The following is a 13,705-nucleotide window of genomic DNA, read 5'->3' as shown; positions in this document are numbered from 1 at the left end:
AGTCATTATTAAGGGACTTAAAAACAGGTAACTGGGTTCTGCTTGGGAAGAGCAGAAAAAGGAGAAATACGGCAAGATTTGCCATTCTGGATTATAGGAAAGCTGAATGACAGCTCTTTGGAAGTAGAAATGGTGCCATACTGAGTATCAACCAGTATTCTATAAAACACATGCAACTAAGTAATGGATGAAATATTTTTGTCAACAGAATTATCGGCGAGGATGACTCCGGACTTTATTTAACTGTGGAGTTTTCTCTTTTTTTCTTTAAGTTAGGGGACTTACTCTTTAATAAAGTCATAGCTCAATCGCTCTCTCCCCAAATTACATAACGTATCATGCACTTTAGACTGAAAATGAATTGACCATTCAGATGTAAGAAATAGATCAATTATGTGTATAATTATATATATATATATATAGTGTGTGTGTGCGCATGATATATAAATATTATTTATATATATATATTTATATATGCGCACACATTATATAATGTGCGCGCATATATAAATATTATATATATATAAATATTATTTATATATCATGCGCGCACACATATATATATATATATATATATACATATACACACACACACACACAGTTCTGGCAAAAATTAAGAGACCACTTGTATATTTCCAGTTTCTCAGATTTTTCTCTTTATAGGTATATCTTTGAGTAAAATGTAAATTGTTCTTTTATTCTATAAACTACTGAAAACATCTCCGAATTTCCAAGGAATACATTTTGTATTTATTTTCTGAAAATGAGAAATGGTCAAAATAAAACAATGCATTGCTTTCAGACCTCAAATAATGCAAAGAAAACAAGTTCATAATAATTTAGAAACAACAATACTAATGTATTAACTCAGTTCGGAAATCAATATGTTGTGGAATAACCATGATTTTTAATCCCAGCTTTCATGCGTCTTGGCTGCTTTCCTCCAGTCTTTCCCAGTCTTTCAAACTGCTTTTGGGTGACCTTATGCCATTCCTGGCGCAAAAATTTAAGCAGTTCTTCTTTGATGGCATGTGACTATCCATCTTTCTCTTGGTTACATTCCAGAGGTTTTCAATGAGGTTCAGGTCTGGAGATTGTGCTGACCATGACAGGGTTTTGATGTGGTGGTCCTTCATCCACACATTGATTGATCTAGCTGTGTGGCATGACGCATTGTGCTGCTGGACAAACAAGTCCTCAGAGTCGGGGAACATTGCTTGAGCAGAAGGAAGCAACTGTTTTTCCAGGATAAACTTGTATGTGGGTTCATTCATACATCTGAAAGCAATGCATTGTTTTTGTTATTTTGACCATTTCTCATTTTCAGAAAATAAATTCCAAATTTCCAAGCAAAAAATTTTGTGACGTTGTGCGTAGTTTCTAGAATAAAAGAACAATTTACATTTTAGTCACAAAGAGAAAGATCAGAGCGAAAATTTGGAAGTGGTCTCTTAATTTTTGCCAGAGTTATAATATATATATATATATATATATATATATATATATATATATATATATATATATATATATATATATATATATATATTACACACACACACACACTTCTCAAGAGGTTCAGCATCAGCAGGGCGATCAGGAGGTTGCATGCAGCCCCTTACTAGGCCACATCATTTCTGCTTAGTAGGACAAGTCACACTTTCTTCCTAATTCACCCCATTTGTTACCACATTTCACTAATGCACATTGAGTCTATTGATTTTTTTCCTTTCAGGCATCTATAATGCTGAGACCTTGATTCCCAGGAAATAACAATGGACAAGGGCAAACTCCACAGGAAGAGCCGCAGACGGATCAGCACCTCCCGCTGTCCATGATCACATCATACATTACTATGCAGCACAACTAACAGCTCATCATTAGCATGCATGAGTCATCATCCATACCCCATCACATCTGTATGCAGCACAGCAGCCTCAACAGAGCACCTCATCCCTGTCATCATACATGTAGCACAAGCCGGTCATTCTATTGTACATAGAATAGTTATACCATATATGTAATACAGTAGTATCATCATACATCAGTTGTAACATAATACACAAAGTAGAGTTATCATGCACAGGGCAGAGTATTGACATCATACATACAATACAGTAGTCATCACATTCATGCAGTACTGTAGCACATCATCTATACAGTATGTTGTGACATCTGATATGTAACATCAGCACATTAATGTAATCATATGTTGAATAGCAGTTACATCATACATGCAGCACCGGCAGTCACATCATACATAAAGTCACACCATATATGAATCACCACAGTGACATCATACATATAGTCACATCATAAATGCATCACATCATACATATAGTAGCATCAGATATTCAGCACATCATTCATAGTTAAATCATACATGCAGCATATCATTCATACACATCAGTCACATCATACAAACAGCTCACCAGCCACATCATACTGGTACCACATCATACCTGTAGCACATCAGTCATATCATACATACAGCACATCATACATACAACACCTCAGTCACACCATGCCTGCAGTACATCAGTCATATCATACCTGTACCACATCATAACTGCAGCACATCAGTCACATCACACATGCAGCACATCACACATGCAGCACATCAGTCACATCACACATGCAGCACATCACACATGCAGCACATCAGTCACATCACACATGCAGCACATCAGTCACATCACACATGCAGCACATCAGTCACATCACACATGCAGCACATCAGTCACATCACTCATGCAGCACATCAGTCACATCACTCATGCAGCACATCAGTCACATCACACATGCAAAACATCTGTCACATCACACATGCAGCACATCAGTCACATCACTCATGCAGCACATCAGTCACATCACTCATGCAGCACATCAGTCACATCACACATGCAAAACATCTGTCACATCACACATGCAGCACAAAAGTCACATCATTCATGCAGCACATCAGTCACATCACACATGCAGCACATCAGTCACATCACACATGCAGCACATCAGTCACATCATTCATGCAGCACAACACACATGCAGCACATCAGTCACATCACACATGCAGCACATCACACATGCAGCACATCAGTCACATCACACATGCAGCACATCAGTCACATCATTCATGCAGCACAACACACATGCAGCACATCAGTCACATCACACATGCAGCACATCAGTCACATCATTCATGCAGCACAACACACATGCAGCACATCAGTCACATCACACATGCAGCACATCACACATGCAGCACCACACATGTAGGTACCTTTTATCTAGACAGGCAATCCACTCTGCAGAGGAGGAGGAATGGGAAGCGTGTGCAGCAACCATGTTGGGATCTCTGCCAGCTCAGTCTCGTGTGATGCTGTCTACACTGCTACAAAGTCCTGCTCTGAGGACACTGCACAGACGAGAGGGATGTTTTTGTGTTGTTCTTTTTTTCCAACCAAGAAATCAGCGGGGTGCAATGAGCCTCTGCCGGTGCCTGTATCTCACATAACAAGCCCATGTGTGTGCACAGCAGCGGGGCCGTCACCACTGCAGACCCTGCACAACTCTGCTGCTGCACACAGGGAGGGGGATGGGCTGAGGTGCTGCAAGCTCAGGCTACAGGACCTCACACAGTACAATCTTTCCCAATGTCAGGATTGAAATTGCTTTGCTTTTTCCCTGGCTGTCTGGCACTTGTCTTCTATTTACTATCTAAAGCCAATTACACAATATAATGTAAACATTCCACCATAATGTAAACACATACTGTATATATACACAACACAGACACAAGGGATACAAATGGGCACAATATTTATAATACACAGAAGGGAAAACACCAATGATCAGATTGTTACACCCATATACTGTGTGTGTGTGTGTGTGTGTGTGTGTGTGTATATATATATATATATATATATATGTAACCATTTGTGTTTTCACCTTTGTGTATTATAAATATTGCATATAATGTAATATACAGTGGATTTAAAAGTCTACCAAAATTCATTTCAGCAGTTTTTCCATATTTAATGTCACCTATCGTCTGCACAAATCCATTGACAAAACATATTGAAGTCATTTTGAGGGACCAGAGGAGTATTGAAATAAAATAATTTGGTTGCATAAGTGTAAACACCCTTTTATAACTGGAGAAAATTGTGTTCTGAATTAGCCAATCACATTCACGCTCATATTACGTAGCAGTCAGGGCAGAGCTGCCATCATTTGTTCTACTATGATTTTCCTGATATTTTACAGCAAAAGCCATGGTACATAACAGCTTACAACACAGCAAAGGGATCTCAAAGTTATCAGTCAGGAGAAGGGCATTTGATCTACCATGCAACACTGTGAAGACAGTCATAAAGAATTGGCTTAAAATTGTCATATCAAAGAAATTACCTAGAAATGGACATTTCTCAATAATAACTAAAATACAAGAAGGAAATTTGACCAGGAGGCTGCCACAGCTCTACAGCAACATTTAGGGAGCTGCAGAAATTTATGGCACGTACTGGTTGTGTATTGCATGTGACAACAATCTCCCGTATTCTTCATATGTCTGGACTGTGGGGTATATAGGTAAGACAGAAAACTTTTCTTACAAAGAAAAATATTCATGCCTAGGTATGTTTTGTGAAAACTTACATCACGTCTGTCAGAAGAAGGTAAGACAATGTGTTATGGTCTGATGGGGCCAAAGTTGAGCTTTTTGGCCATAATTCCAAAAGGTACATCTGGTGCAAAGTTAACACTGAAAATCACCAAAAGAATACCATACCCACAGTTAAGCATGGTGGAGGCAGCAGTATGCTTTTAGGCTTTTTTCAATAGCTTTCAGAATGACAACAACCCTAAGCATACCTCCAAATTAACAAAAGAATGGCTTTACCAGAAAAATATCAGCATTTTGGAATGGCCAGCCAGAGATCAGATCTGAATCCAAAATTGAAAATCTATGGGTGACCTGAAGAGGGCGCTGTATACAGGAGATGCCCCCACAATCTGGCAGACGAGGAGCTACTTCAAGGAAGAGTGGGCAAAGATTGCCAATTCTTGAAGTGCCATGCTGATCGACTGCTATGCTCAGTGTGTGCACGAGGCTTTTAGTTCAGCACCATGGACAGTGGATGGACATTGGACAGTTATAACAGAAGTTGTCTGTAATCAATTGATAAATCCATCTGAAATCAATACATTGTTGATATACAAGGTTCACAAGCTTAAATCCCTGCTAATTTCCTACATGAAGCATTTCTAGGATTCTATGAAGAACCCAAACTGCTTCAAACATATTTTCTTCTGATTCAGTACAATGAGACTTCTTTGAGAAATACAAGAGAATTGTGTTCAAAGAGAGTTAAACACTTTAAAGAGGACCTATTCGTTATGACGACACCGATTTAACTGAATATTCACATTCTCCGTTATATAACGATTCTGAAGCATCTTGTTTTATTGTTCTAGAACTTTCCATTGTGCTGTTCCTCAATTATTCCTCCATGAAATGGTCACATTCGTCTCCCTGTTTTTAGAGACCAGTGACAATCTTTGGAACTTCAACTGAGCCTCTCATCTAGCTCTCTACATTTAAATAGGCTTTGTTTCTCTTAGTACTGAAATGGTTAAATGTCAGTTTTTCTCTTGCAGCTTTTCCATGCAGTTCCTAGCTGAGTGTTTCAGCTGCACTTACTTTGTAGTCACACCCTTCAGGTTTAAATAGTGGTGTATCCCAGCAATCCCTGCTGTAGATGCAAAGTCATTTGTTTTCTGGCCACCTTGGAGGAAGGTTCTGCTGTTGAAGTTTTCTGCTCTCAGGTTTTATCTTTTTTGTTGCTTTTCCTCCCTGTTTGTGTTACCTTATCATGTGTCTGGTTAGTGCAGCGGTGAGGTCTATTGTACCTCACCTGTCCTCCACTAGTCAGGGCATATATAGGGTCTTGTCAGGTTCCTGTTTGCCGACAGTTGCAGAGACTGTATAGGGACTGGCTAGGAGAGTAGGCATAGCTGCAGGTGAGGATAGGAGGTGCCCACCTACAGCCCTCATTAGTTCCAGGGCCCCCCCGCTGTTATTGTGTCCCCTTTGTTCATTGTGTTATGTTGAGCATCAGATGCACGAAGGTCTGAACACTCCTGCCACACTTGTCATACCCAGCAAGCGTGACATATATGTATGAATAAACTGGCAACTGGACTCCCATGTTACAAAAAACAGCTCCATCAAAAATCTATTTTTTTCAAAATAGACTAAAGGCGGCGTTACACGGTAATATATATCGTGCGATATGTCGTCAGGGTCACGGAATTCGTGACGCACATCCAGCATCGTTAGAGATGTCGTAACATGTGACACCTCCGAACGACTGTTAACAAGCAAAAATACTCACCTTATCGTTGCTCATTGACACGTCGTTCATTTCCATTATGTCGTTCCTCCTTCTGCGCGTTGCTTGTTCGTCGTTCCTCAGGCAGCACACATCACGCCATGTGACACCCAGGGAACGACAAACAACAGCTAACCTGCGTCCCGCCGGAAATGCGGAAGGAAGGAGGTGGGCGGGATGTTATGTCCCGCTTATCTCCGTCCCTCCGCTTCTATTGGGCGGCCACTGTGTGACTTCGCTGTGACGCCGAACGTCCCTCCCCCTTCAGGAAGAGGATGTTCGCCACCCACAGCGAGGTCGTTTGGGAGGTAAGTACGTGTGACGGGGGTTTAACGACTTTGTGCGACACGGGCAATGAATTGCCTGTGACGTACAAACGACGGGGGAGGGTTCGATGGCCAGCGTCCCTTGACATGTCAATTGTTTTTGCCATTTGGGTTTTGCACTACAAAGCTGAGTTTTTGACCAAAGTTCTGCAACAAAAAGGCTGCAGTTTGAACTGCATAGTGCGGACAAGAAACCCAAATTCCCATAGACTTTGCTTGAAAAGCAGAACACAACCATTTTGGCATTAAACGCTGCAGTTGAAAAAGCAGCAAAAAAGCAGGTAAAAAGCAGGTAAAAAGCAACGTGCGGACATAGCCTTACAATGTTGTAATCCCGGTTCTGCTGTGAGTCAATGGTGCGATAAACCTCTGCCAGGCTTCCGTTCAGGAGTCCCACTAACAAACGCACCCAGCCAGAGTGGGGAACCTCTATCATGACACACTGCTGCTCAAAGTCCTTGAAAAACCCTTCCACATCTCCAGAAGCCTCACCAAATGGCTTGAAGTCTGCCCGGTGATCCGTACAAGCTCCCGGATCGCTGAGTTTACACTCCAACTCACATTACTCCATCTGTCAGACCCCATTGCTTCTTGTCTCCTCTGTGCTCGGCGAGCAGCCTCCTCGTTATACTGCTGAGATACACTGGTGCCAAGAGCTGCCATCTCTTCTTCGACCCACACCAACCACTTTTTGGGGCAGGGATCACCATCCCCAGTGCTTGTCCGTCAGACATCTGGGAGGAGGTGGACTAGCTCACACCCACTCGTAGATCAATCAAGGCTTCTTTACTCAGTCTCTTGTACTTCAGGCCCAGATCATTGGCTCTCTCCTTTAGACTGGATGTGGTCCAGTTTCTGTACTCACTTTGTGGGTGGATCTCCATTGGGCTGTGCTCTGTTGATCCCACCGCTGCCACCAGTTGGGACGGGGTCCTTCTCCCATATCACACAATCAACAGAGCGAGAGATGACTGAAGAATTCAAAGAACATTTATTCCAAGCAAATCAAAATGGTCCATAACATAATCCTCAAAACAGAGGGTAGAATTAGTCCAGTAACACAAATATAGTCCGGTAAGTGATAAATGTCCAGGTCTCTCTGAGAAGCCAGTTTCTCCCAGAGGATCAATCCTTCTCTCTTCAGGTTCTCAAACAGACTGACACTTCCCCCCAGGTAAGCAGAGAGTTTACAGTAGGTGGATTCCATGCCCACCTCCCCCCACACCTAGGGATAGAAGCGCTTCAAGAAGCTATAACCTTGCACTATGGGGGTGATTACCTACAGACAATACAATGTACACACAAGCAGTACAAATAATGGACAGTCAACCAAGCTTAAAATAGGAATTTGCACAACATGATACACCTCCCCCAATTTTCCACCATCACAGGCATGCTCATCCATGCACTACAGATTCCGGCATCCTTGTCCAGAACTTGCTTCTTCCATCATCGGGAACTGGAGTTGGGTAACACTTGGACAGATGATGTTTGAACCTAAGATGGGCGATAATGGCTTCATTATCTCTCTAGGTTACTTCAATTGAGTAAACGTTTGGTCTCCCTGGAATACCCCTTTAACTGTACTCTGAGAGATAGCTAGTAATGCCTCCCCTGACTAGTACTTTTCAATAAACCTATCACTGAATAGTTCGATTTTTAAATGTGTCACTAGTCAAAGTGGACTCTTTAGCTTATATTCTATAGGCGAGAGAGCGGACTCTGCTGACCATAAGAGCTTACACTCTACAGGAAAGAAAGAGAAAACACTACTGACCATAAGAGCTTACACTCTACAGAAGAGAGAGAGAGAGGACACTGTGGACCATAAGAGCTTACAGTCTACGGAAGAGAGAGAGAAGAGACTGCTGAACACAAGAGCTTACACTCTACGGGAGAGAGACAGAGAACCCTGCTGACCATAAGATTTTTCACTCTACAGGAGAAATAGAGAGAGAGGCAACCGTGGACCATAAGAGCTTACACTCTACAGGAGAGAGAGAAAAGACACTACTGACCATAAAGTGCTTACACTCTACAGGAGAGAGAGAAAAGAGACTACTGACCATAAAGTGCTTACACTCTACAGGAGAGAGAGAAATGACACTACTGACCATAAGTGCTTACACTCTACAGGAGAGAGAGAAAAGACACTACTGACCATAAGTGCTTACATTCTACAGGAGTGAGAGAGAAAAGACACTACTGACCATAAGTGCTTACCCTCTAAAGGAGAGAGAGAAAAGACCCTAATGACCATAAAGTGCTTACACTCTACAGGAGAGGGAGAAAAAAAACACTACTGATCATAAGTGCTTACACTCTACAGGAGAGAGAGAAAAGACACTACTGACTATAAGTGCTTACACTCTACAGGAGAGAGAGAAAATACACTACTGACCATAAAGTGCTTACACTCTACTGGAAAGAGAATAAAGACACTACTGACCATAAAGTGCTTACACTCTACAGGAGAGAGAGAAAAGACACTACTAACCATAAAGTGCTTACACTCTACAGGAGAGAGAGAAAAGACACTACTGACCATAAAGTGCTTACACTCTACAGGAGAGAGAGAGAGAGAGAAAAGACACTACTGACCATAAGTGCTTACATTCTACAGGAGAGAGAGAGAGAGAGAAAAGACACTACTGATCATAAGTGCTTACACTCTACAGGAGAGAGAGAAAAAACACTACTGAGCATAAGTGCTTACACTCTACAGGAGAGAGAGAAAAGACACTACTAACCATAAGTGCTTACACTTTACAGGAGAGAGAGAAAAGACACTTCTGACCATAAGTGCTTACACTCTACAGGAGAGAGAGAAAAGACACTACTAACCATAAGTGCTTAAACTTTACAGGAGAGAGAGAAAAGACACTACTGACCATAAGTGCTTACACTCTACAGGAGAGAGAGAAAAGACACTACTAACCATAAGTGCTTACACTTTACAGGAGAGAGAGAAAAGACACTACTGACCATAAGTGCTTACACTCTACAGGAGAGAGAGAAAAGAGACTACTGTCCATAAGTGCTTACACTCTACAGGAGAGAGAGATAAGACACTACTGTCCATAAGTGCTTACACTCTACAGGAGAGAGAGATAAGACACTACTGTCCATAAGTGCTTACACTCTACAGGAGACAGAGAAAATACACTACTGACCATAAAGTGCTTACACTCTACAGGTTAATTTAAAATTCAAAATGTTTTATCTGGATACAGGTTATCTCACATAAACTATCACTTTCTTGTAATGGGTTTGTGATTTTTTTTATTTTCTTTGAATATAGGTTCTGGTTGTACAGAGTTTTTATAGCTTTTTTTTCTCAATTTCACATGATATTTTCTGGTAATCAGTGTCAAAAATGTTTAATTGGACCCATCATGAATATGAGAAGTCTAGAAGTATGTTGAATTGTATTTCCACAATAGTTGGACAAGCTCGGGCCTATTAAGCTTCATTTCCTCTGCAGCCATTATGGTACGTATGTGTACGCACAACCTATTGCAATGTAATTACTTAATTAGGGAGTTGGCTGTTGTGACATATGTTTGAATCTAAAGTTTACAGTGATTCATTAACGATCTTTGTTTTATGCTCTCAGGCAGCTCGGTGGTGAGATAAGTAGTTGCTCCAGTATCAGTTTCCTTGGAGATCACTGTTAGTGGAACTTCACATTACACATACAGAAATGAGTCCATAGGGCAGCATTTTTCCTTAAATAGACCATTATGACATCAGTTTGTGTTGTGGATAATCAAAAAGTGGATGACTCAGACAAAGATGACATCTCGGCAACCAAAATGTCCAAACTCAATACTTCCATCAGGGAGACTATTCTATTTCTAATGAATTGAGCACAACTTATTGATCTGAAGTTTGAAATTTATACATTTCCTTCCCTAGATAATTAAATTAATCTGCATGTTGCAATTATTATTTCCCTATTTGATGACTTTCTGCTACAACTGTATCAAAACTTAAATCAAGGACACCTCCTAATTTTCTCATGGTATTTGGGTTTTTCACAAATTTAGGTAATCTTATGTGAAAAGGGAGTAGAAAACCGATATGTACAAATTGTTTTGTATGAGAATCGGTTGTGCATTTTTAACCCAACTGTTTTGGGTGCCTGTTAGCTGCATATGTGTCACGGGTGACAAACAGTAATATGGTTTCTGGCAGTAGAAGGTCACAGTGTTTGGCTGTGCAAAATGCTCCCTGTCTTTCTATTGTTCCTGATGTTAGTATCCATTGGTATAAGTAGCTTTCCTGCTGGATTCATCTCTCCCCCGTTTGGACTGAGCAAGAGCTCGCCTTCCACCCAGCTGCTGATCATCAGTATTGTCTTTGTGCTTAAATAAACCCTTCTTCCCTGGACTGGTGTTGGTGATATTATTCAGTTCATTTTAGCTCTGGTTGCAAGCAGGTGGCTTGCACTCAGCTGAGGGATCGTTGCTGAAGCTTTGCCTGAGTTGTCTGTGGATAAGTAGTTCATGCTTTTAACCCCATGTGTGTACTCCTTGTATCTTCCTTTAGCGTTTAGTGGGGTTGACAAAGAGCTCATCCCACCCGTTCACTATTTAGGGCCCAGCTGTTACGTCACCACCGGAGTCCGCTGCAGTGACTTCTACTCCGAACGCCAGGTGACACAGTGTTCCTGCCGTGGATAGTGCTGGTGATGGGAGAGGAGTCGATGCCAGCGGCGCCGGTGGGCGCAGGCTCCGATCATCCACTGGGCTGGGTTTCCTTGGGATCTGCAGTACCGCTGGCTGACTGTAGGTGGCATGTGTCTTCTAGCTGAAGTTACCATCATTCAGCTACAACCAATGGGAAGACACCATACCCTTCTTAATTCCCCTCCTGTCTGCTGACCACTGTTTAGTGATTCTGGTGTTCTGACTTCTGCTTGTTTCCTGACTACTCTTCTGCCTGCTGTTTATGTACCTCGCTCCCCGATCCGGATTTGACCTCTGCTACATTTTCTTATTACGTCCTTGCCTGAAGATTCAGTCCCTGTTCAGCTATTCCTGGTTTGACCCTGCCTGACCACTACTCTCTTGGACTGCTACCTGTCAGAGGTAGTGATCACCTTGGGCCCTGTGTAATTCCAAATCCCTGTATAGGGATTAAAGAGTTTCAGGGTTCTGGGGGTCCTGCTTGGTGAGTGGCTTCCCTCTAGCTTGTTCATTACAGCCCGTCTGAGTTTGTGGATCCAGGGAGGCGTTACACCAGCACTAGGGATAACAAGGGTCAGGTATCTGGCTCGGCGCATACGTTCAGAATCTATTTAGGGTGGTGAGGGACCCCAGGGACCAGCAGTAGGTTTGGTCAGGGGTAACCATCTTCCCTTCAATAGACGCAGGGATCCCCTTCCTTTACCTTTCGCCACTTGCTTGGTACTTCTAGGTACACTTTCATAAACTCACAGATTTTGTAAGATTATAGTCAGTTGTATAAGTAACCAATTACACCAAAAAGGTGATAATTATTATCATTTTCATATGTAGATTGAGTCATTAACTGAAACAGAAACAGCTATGTAGGAGCATATCTGCCAATTTTTGAACAGAAATGGTGATGCAAGAAATTTTAACCACGTCACCAACCACTGCCTAAGCCACACCCATTTGCCATTCCTTTCTAGCCGGGATGGGTTATTTTTTTTCATTCATTCATAGTTGTAGCACCCAGAACTTTCTCATATGTATGCAGCTTCACTATATGATATCTGGCTTTTTGGTATCTGTAAGGCAGTGTTCACATGTTGCAGAAATTTTGAGTCTTTGTTTTCTGCAGGTGTCTGCATCAAACTGCACAATATGGCTATGTGGGCACAGTGCATTTTTCACTGTGTTTTTGTACGTTTTTTGGGTGCGTTTTTGATCTAAAAACTGCATGACTTTGCTTCCCCAGCAAAGTCAATGAGTTTTCATTTGTGCTGTCCGCACAGTTCAGTTTTGTTTTAGGTGCGTTTCTGTGGGGACCAGAAAGATGCAACATGTCAATTATTTCTGTGTTTTTGCCAGCGTTTTTCACCCATGCAATGCATCGGAAAAAACGCAGCAACAAAAACGCAGCAAAACACAGCAAAAAACGGCCAAAAACTCACAAACATGCTGCATCTTTGTGGTCACAAAAAAGGCAACATAGTCTTACAATCTTCTCTGGCTATTGCATTTTTGCTTCATTTTTCATGCCTTTACCCCTTGCATGATGCATTTTTGGTTGGAGATATGAAGCTGTGTTGTTGATGACTAGAGTTGGGGGGGACATAGGCATTGAGAAGAGGTTGTCCTATTGGTGGACAACCCTTTAAATAACACAACCATCCTCTGCCGGGAAAGATGCAGGCTCAGCTCCTGAGTCAGCATCAAAGAAAAGGATTTGACACAAGACATACCAGTGTGCCTTATGTTGGGAAGGGGTAAATTTGGACTTTAACATTTTTAACCCCATGGGGTTTTCGCCTTCCTCTGGATCAATATGTTAGGCTATAGGATGAACTCGATGGACGTAAGTCTACCTTCAATCGTAAAAAGAATAAAATTACTAGGATCCGTAACCAAGGAGGGTGGATACTGTGCAGAAGGGCAGATTCCACAATACACAATACTGATAGGCCAGGGCATCACAGAATCCTGCAATATATTTTGCAGGATACCGTATTTCCTCAAGGCGATGGATTGCAACTGATGCAAAACAACGCAAGTGTGAAAGCAGCCTAACAGTATGTTATGGCAGGGTTGGGGTGTAGTTTCGCCATCGAAGGTGGCACAGTACCCCCTTAGTTCGATTGGGGGGAAGTAGATGAGCCGAGCAGAGAGTAGAAAAAGGAGGAGGTGTTGTTTAGAAAGGAGTAGTAAAGAAGACAAGGTAGAGAAAGGCTGTGCAGACTGATTGGAGAGACATCGGTTCCTGAGGAATAGAAGGCCACTTCTGTGGCTTGTGGACTGGCGTGGAGAAGGACGGACGCAG

At 41.9% G+C, this 13,705-nt stretch overlaps 1 protein-coding gene across 3 annotated transcripts in view; it reads right to left on the bottom strand.

The window, feature by feature from the left end:
• Nucleotides 1-3,556, bottom strand: part of RAPGEF4 (Rap guanine nucleotide exchange factor 4) — a 419,418-nt gene extending 415,862 nt beyond the window's left edge. For all 3 annotated transcript variants that reach the window (XM_075317338.1, XM_075317339.1, XM_075317340.1), the window contains exon 1: nucleotides 3,278-3,556. In XM_075317338.1, the coding sequence (XP_075173453.1) occupies nucleotides 3,278-3,342 (65 nt within the window). In that variant the 5' untranslated portion in view covers nucleotides 3,343-3,556. The remainder of the gene's footprint in view (nucleotides 1-3,277) is intronic.
• Nucleotides 3,557-13,705: the final 10,149 nt, after the last annotated feature.

Source organism: Anomaloglossus baeobatrachus, chromosome 7 (genome assembly GCF_048569485.1).
Source record: "Anomaloglossus baeobatrachus isolate aAnoBae1 chromosome 7, aAnoBae1.hap1, whole genome shotgun sequence".
In the NCBI taxonomy this organism is placed as follows: domain Eukaryota; kingdom Metazoa; phylum Chordata; class Amphibia; order Anura; family Aromobatidae; genus Anomaloglossus; species Anomaloglossus baeobatrachus.
Note: the sequence above shows the minus strand (reverse complement) of the source record. Positions and strands in the feature narration are given on the sequence as shown.